Source organism: Microtus ochrogaster, chromosome 10 (genome assembly GCF_000317375.1).
Source record: "Microtus ochrogaster isolate Prairie Vole_2 chromosome 10, MicOch1.0, whole genome shotgun sequence".
Taxonomy (NCBI): Eukaryota; Metazoa; Chordata; class Mammalia; order Rodentia; family Cricetidae; genus Microtus; species Microtus ochrogaster.
The window spans coordinates 70019841-70027344 of record NC_022016.1 but is presented as its reverse complement, the minus strand read 5'-3'; the positions used below and the strand labels follow the sequence as shown (position 1 = coordinate 70027344).

At 44.7% G+C, this 7504-nt stretch overlaps 1 protein-coding gene across 3 annotated transcripts in view; it reads right to left on the bottom strand.

The window, feature by feature from the left end:
- Nucleotides 1–7504, bottom strand: part of Pde4b (phosphodiesterase 4B) — a 527196-nt gene that overhangs the window by 36717 nt on the left and 482975 nt on the right. For all 3 annotated transcript variants that reach the window (XM_026781920.1, XM_013348517.2, XM_026781921.1), the window contains one exon: nt 447–559. In XM_026781920.1, the coding sequence (XP_026637721.1) occupies nt 447–559 (113 nt within the window). The remainder of the gene's footprint in view (nt 1–446; nt 560–7504) is intronic.

The following is a 7504-nucleotide window of genomic DNA, read 5'->3' as shown; positions in this document are numbered from 1 at the left end:
ATGTCAATCACAAAGGAATTGTTATAAATCCCCAATGCCCTCCTTCCCAGCAAGAATTTGTCAGCCTGGAAGGTTCTCATTAAAAAGTGGTGCACCTACTTTCTCGTCAAACACGTGTATGCTGCACCGATAAAAATGTGGCAAGTCCTACCCTCTGCCCCGTGGACTCATGCAGATTTTAGCTTTCTGCTGTTTAAAAAGAAAAGGCATCTATATTTGTAAAATGGTCTGGAAGCTATGCAGATGCCCTTCCCTTTTATCGGATACTGTACCAATTCGGAGGTTTGTTTCTGGGCATTAATACAGATTAAGAAGTCTCCGTTTACTGTAGTACCAGGGCACAAGCAAAGAAAGTGTGGCACTTCGACCAAGTCCTCTGGGACAGATCATCAGACAGGCTACAGTCTGGCGCTTCAGTTGTAGTTTAGAGAAAGGGGTGTCCTTACCTTGTTTGAAGCCATCTCGCTGACAGAGCGGTAGGTCTGGATGGTTTCTAGCTGGTCTAGACACCAGTCTAGTTCCTCCAGCGTCTCCATTGCTAGTTTCTGATATGATTCTTCTGCAAACAAACACACAGACAGGTAGTTAGGCTGCAGCGGCTGCAGGCTGGCCATAGCCGAGTCTCCTCCGCCTCGACTGTTCCCGGCGCCACTGACGGTGGCCCCTTGCTCCTTCATTGTTTGCTTGCCGACTCCTTGCTTCCAAGCTCTCTCTGGTGTTCTGCCCGGGGGTGGCCGGTGCCAAGTTTTCACCCCCTCGCCGGGATGAGGTGTCAGTGATCTACCAAGAAACTTCCTCAGAGGAAGAAGGCGGGAACCTGCGCCCAGACGCTCATCTGCATAACTGTGCCCTAAAACTCAGGGCTGAGCAGAGTTTTCTCAGGCTGCCTCTGCCTTAGTCATCCCGGGGCTCTGTGGGGTGTGTGATGTCATTTCTGAGTGTTTGCAGTCTGGAGGAGAAATGAGGAAGGCTTTCCCCTCCTCTTGCTTTGCTTCTAAGTGAACCGGGCTTGCTAGGGCCATGTGGGGGCAACTGTTTGACCGTGCTGTTCCCAGGCGGGGCACTCATTGATTCCAGGGGAATAGTCTGATTGGGTCCCTTTGGACTGGGCGACACTGACCCTGGGCAAGACCGAGGCATAAGCTATTGCTTTCTCTTCGTGGATTCTCTCCCTAACCTAGAGGTAAAATGAGGTCTCCCCGATGATAAGACTCCAGTCTAGAGAAACTGTCTGGAGTTTTACGTGAACACGTTTATTGGCCTGGGAGTCTTGTGGCTCTTGTTATAATAAACAAAGCCAAGACTTCCCTTCGGGTAGTGCCAGGGTCACAGAGAAACTCCGAACCGGACTTTCAGGTGGAGCCAGATGTGCGCCTTGCCTTTGCATTGATGCTAGGGGGTCTCTTTTGTCACTTTCTGGAAAATTTTCAAAGTGTTCCATAGCAAAAACTAACCAACCAACCAACCAACCAAACAAACACCCCACAAACAAACAAACAAACAAACAAAAACAAAAAAAAAACAACACACACACAGTGTGTTCAAGACCATACATCTGGCTATGATTGGAACACTCCTCTTTTTCACTTCCCAGGGCATGGCATTCCATAGCCAAAAGTTTGTGGGTCTCAATAAATATTTCAGGTTATTGACTTAAGACCTAGGTTAATAAACACGAAATTCATGTTATAATTTTAGGTGAATTAATGAAGCTTCAGATACAAAAAGCAGGAAGACTCTCCACGTAGAAGTGAGAAGAACAGCAGTTAGTCCCCACACATTCGAGAACACAAGCGTGCAACAGACACTGATAAGATACAACCTTGCTGCCCTCTTTAGAATGCCTAGAGAGAGGTTTTAAGCATGCTTATGGAGAAGCTCTAGTGAGACCCCACAGTCTTCCATTATTACATGAAGAATAATTTTATGTGTGTTGCAGCAAATACCTGACCCAGAAAGAAAGAACTGAAGTTCGGTTCCAGGGAAATGAAGTGGCCTGCCCACAGAGGCTCGCTTCGTAGAACTGGGCATTTGTTTATCCCCGCAGTGTGTGCACACTTCAGGGTAAAGAGGGGTTAAAGCTCAACATCCTGTATGTCATACGTGCAAACCCACAAAACCACCGGAGGTGACTCCCTCCATCTTTTCCACACTCCTCAGTGTGCAGACAAGAATTTGGGTGTTTTTAATAAAACTCGAATTTCAAGCCTGACTTGCACATACCTGACCTCCCATCCTCTTCACCTTGGCCAGGTTACCTCAACTCCAAGGTTGCCCTCTCTCTCTAGTGTGACCTGCAGCACCCCTCCCTCCTCTGTTTCCTAACAAAAGCGCTTCTTGAAGAAAACTTGGCCCAGAGGGACAGAACCCTTGCACCCTTACTTCTTCCCCAGCTGCTTGGGCTTCACTGCCATGGTGCCTTCCACATCACCACCTGCAGCCTCTGGAACTGGGACCAGACCTGCAGCAGGCCAGCCAGAAGAGGAGGAGCCTACTCAAAGCTGCGGGGATCAGCAGAAATGCAAAATGACTGCAAGATAAAAAAAAAAAAAAAGCTAGCACAAGGCACATTTCTACACGAAGAGGGGGCTCTGATCTCCAGCCCAGCTTCACATAGAAAGCACAGAAGTAAGCCACGGTACCTGGTTGCTACATATGGTGCCTGGGAAGTACTGCTACCCTCAGGAAAGCCTGAGATGTGTATGTCCAGCCAGCAGATCATGGAGCATCCTGCACCTGTATCTATTCTTCGTCTGGCTAATCAGATGATGGGTTTTTTTTTTTTTTTTGGAACTGCTATTTCATCTTGAAATTCTGTTAGATCGATCACTTTCCAAATTCTTTTCCCTAATAAGAGCTGCTTATTTATTAAAATATTTTTATTAATTCTTTCATAATATCACACACTTTTCATATATATATATAATACAAATTCTTAACCCACAGTCAAGATTCCATGCCCTGCGTGTCACAACTAAGGCAGAGGGCACAGAGACAAGTGGGAGGGAGGGATGTTCTAACCCTGGCTACTCAGGGTTGTAACAGGAAAAAGTATAACTTAGCCCTGGCCTCCATCTTGTGACTCTGTAGCCCTGAAACCACAGCCAGGTGTTTGGGACCCAGCAGACACCCAGGTGATACCAGTCCAGATGGAGATGAAATGCCTGGGCAAGCTGCCTGCAGAGCCTTGGGCGCGGGTGAAGCAGAATAACTCACATACAATGTGATGGGAAAGCACCAGCCCTGCAGCGAGAACCAGGCCGGCTGGCTTTCTCTTTGAACGCTTACTGTGTGATCTTAGACTCCCATGCCCTACAACTGCAAAAGGAGGATATGCATCTACAGCTTAGAAAGAGAGAGGGTGTGAGGATGTCTATGGTACTGGCAAGCAAAGAAACCCAAAGGCCCAGCAAGAGGGGGGACGCGGCCGTGAAGAGGAAGTGAGATAGCAGAACTGCATGCTCAATGAGAGGTTTCTCAGCAAAGATCTGCAGCCCATTTTTGCAGGGTCTGGGGCAAAATGAAAGTGCAAGGCCTCTGGGCCAAACCCCAGGAAAGAGAACTGCTGGAAGAGCTAGAACATGGAGTTTTCCCCTTGCTCCTGCATTCTCTGTCATTGTCCCCCATGAAGTTCTTATATTAAAACCCTTTCAGACGGACAGACAACCTGCAAAGATCATAGGGTCCCAGCATTCTTGCGTCCTGCTTTCCTCACTGCTAATAAATGATTTTGCTAATAACTAATAATAATACTTTTACATTAGTGTGGTACCTTTGCCTCAGTAGGTAAGTGACTTGGTGAGTTTCACCCTCCAGGAGACTTGAGGTGCTGCTTGCTTACAGCTCTCCAGCTGCTGGCAACCTCCCCTGCAGCAGTCAGGTTGCTGTGCTTTGCCTGGCCTGGGAAAGGCAAGGCAAGTATTTTTCCTTGTTGCAAGTGTTGGACAGTGGGGGTTTCTAATGTCTTAATTCACAGCACAAGCACACAACCATTTGGTTTTCCAGTAGAGTCCTAAGGGCACTGCTACCCCTTCATTGGACTTGCTGAGTACCTAGGTCAGAGGTTGACACAAACTAGTCGTTTGGGAAGACGGAACCTTAATTGAGAAAACGCATCCATTAGACTGCATGTAGCTAACCCTGTGGGGACATTTTCTTGATTTGTGATTGATGTTGGAGGGCCTACCCAACTGTGATTGGTGGTCCTAGGTTGTAAGCAGAGACTGCTCGTTTGTTTCCTGGCCACCCAGACCTGAATAATAACACAGAAACTATATTAATTATAACACTGCTTGGCCTATTAGCTCAGGCTCATTATTACCTAACTCTTACATCTTAAATTAACCCATTCCTATTATTTTGTATTTTACCATGAGGCTCATGGTTTATTTGTAAGATTCGGGGCATCTGTCTCCTTTGGCAGCTACATGGCGTTTCTCTGACTCTGTCTTTTTTTCTCCTCTATCTCTGCTTGTAATTCCTGCCTTGCTCTATTCTGCCCTGCCATAGGCCCAAAGCAGATTCTTTATTGACCAATGGTAATAAAACACATTCAAAGAACAGAGGGGAATCCCACACCACTGGGTTGTATAAAAAGAAAGCTGAGAGAGTCATGGGGAGCAAGCAAGTCAGCAGCATTCCACCATGCTCTGCTTGAGTTCCTGTATCCAGATTCTTCCTATGTTCCCATCTTGGAGTCTCTCAGTGATGGCCTGTGATCAATTGGAGCCAAATAAACCCTTTCCTCCCTGAGTATCTTTTGGTCATGACCTTTATCATGGCAATAAAAAGACTATTGGAACAATGTTAAATAAGAAGTTTTTGTCTCATGGAGACACAGGCTCTGTTTACCGTATTGTACCCTTGCCAACTCAGAGCTGGGACACCTTTTAACTATGCCCCACCATAAGACTGCACAGGACACTCTCCCAACCCAGATCTTGTGCCTGTATCCAGGCTCTGCTGGAGATGGTGGGAAGCAGTAGTCACAGGTGATGATGGGCAGAAAGAACCTGCATGGTTTCTGGGATGCCAGGGATCAGAGAATGGTTGAGAAAATCAGGTTGGAGATGTAGCTCAGTGATAGTGTGTAATCATATAACCCCATATTTAATTCTCAGCACTGCAAAGAACGAGCAAGCAAGCAAACAAACCAAACACACCTGTCAAAGAAGCAAATTATTTGAGAATTTGTCTAGGGGGAACAGACAAGTAGACAACTTCATTTGCAAAACAGTAAATTCTAAGATAAATTATGAGCTTTGTGGCAGCCGATATGGGCTCTTCTGTGCACAGGAATCTGCGCAACTACAGAAGTTCTATTTCCAGAAGGCTGTCTCTGGTCCTGTCCTGCATAAAATGGTCCTGAAGAGAGCAATGCTGTCACCACAGAAACAAGTCTCAAGGGAGCAAGAATAGGGACTGTAACCATGGAGGGTGGTATCATTAAGCCTTGTATTCAAGGAGAAGCCACAAGGAAAGTCAACCTTCATTCCTCCAAGGGTGGCTGAGGAAGCTTTTTCCTTCATAGGAAGGCAGTAGGTATTGTATCTGATGAATAGGCAAGGATTATAATTAATATTAATCTTGCAATGATATATTGTACTTAAATAGTTGTTTTCTCAAAGGAAATCCACAGTGTTCATTAATCCCTGCAACACCTCTATGTGACAGACAGGCAAGAGGGTATGATTGATTTATATTAGGGCTCAAGCCAAGAATGAAATGAGAAGTTGAAGACAATAGTGCCCTCCAGATTCCTGGCAGGACTGGATTTCGCTCTATGCTAAAGAAGATTCAGCTTAGAGAAGAGCAGTGACCGTGTTCCTGAAAATGCTTCATTTAAAGTTACCAGGTCTTTTCTACTTAAAATTGCACAATTCTTTTCCTAAATGTTGTCAGTCCCGAGCCTTCTCTTCCCCTTTCTTGCTCATCTACTGCAGCTCTTAGCAGAGGGAGGCTGTGTAACACTTCCTCAGGAGCCTGGCATGGTCTTCCCATTCATCTTCTACCACGGCTGGTCTCTGGTTACTTACCCAAGGTCTGCAAGACTAAACTTCTTCACACATAAAAGGAGGTCAAGGGAACTATACCGCTCTCAGTGGGAATGTGGAACCAGAGAATACGCACATAAACAAGCAATAAGCCTTTTATTATTATATATGTCTTGCAAATGTATCTTCTTTATTGCAAATCAGATGCAAATGCATTGTAGAAAATTAGGAAACAGTAGAGGAGAAAACCTTGACATGATGTGAGTCTCAGTGGTAGACCTCATTGTTAACATCACAGTACAAAATTTTCATTCATGTACATGTATTTACATACAAGTGTATATAAATCAAATAATATCACAATATACAGACTGCTGAGTAACTTTTTTTTTTATTCAGTCAATGCTCTTTCACCTTTCCCCTGTTTGTGTATATAAATTTCCAATTCATCTATTATTTGGGATCATATTTTAATTTCCCAGTCTTTTTATTCTAATCCAATAACAGTACATATGCGTGTGCATGTGCACGTGTGTGTTTGTGTGTGTGTGTCTAGAAGAAGGACAGACACAGAGAAGAGTCATGGTGAGAAAGCAATTGGAAACCTCTGAGTAGATAGCCAGCTACTCCCAGTCAGCAAACAGTGTAATAGATATGAACGCTTATAAAATCAGTGATCTGGCTGTCAGCAGACCTTAGGCTTCCTAAACATGGCCCTGCAATGCAGGGAGCTCAATGTGATCTTATTACCCCCTGACTCCATGGAGGAGGCGGACTGAGGCGCCCTTCCAACATTGATACTGTCTCCCGTGAAACTCCCCATAAATGGGGAGGTTGGAATTCAGAGAGGCAAATGCTCTACCCCACAAATGTACGTGACTAAAAACATCATAGGATACCCCAAATATTAATTTCCCTTCAAATTAAATGCTATCTGAATGCTACCTAAATGCTACTCTGACATAGTCCCCTATATAGCAGGAGTATGTCTGATAGAGAAGTGTAAATATCTTTTCCCTTATGACTCTCTTCTCATGAGAAGGTGGCAACTGCTTGCATATGTGTCCAATAGATCAGAACTATTACCACAAGCAACACGGAGGGTAGATTTTTCTAAGCACGTATATAGTAGAAGACAAAGAAATAAACACAGTTACCAAAAGAGACCTGAAATGAAGTATGACCCAATTTATATAATGTGCTAAAGGGGCAAATTGAATCTATGAAGCAGGAGGGAAATAGTGATCATCTTGGGCAGGGGACAGGCATGTTGGTGACCAGAAAGGACTTTTATGGGCCTGGCCAGGATGATGGAATCATGTTTGGGGACTGGCTACACAAATCTGATCATTTGGGGAAAGTTTATGTCTTCTTTCATGATTTGTTTCTTTTTGACATACTGTGTAAGTTTTCTTTCAACAAAGTCCCATTTAGGGAAAGTCTAACCTAAAACTAACACCCCGCACCACGACCAAATATAAACAAGAGTGGGATTTTTTCCTTCCTTCCTT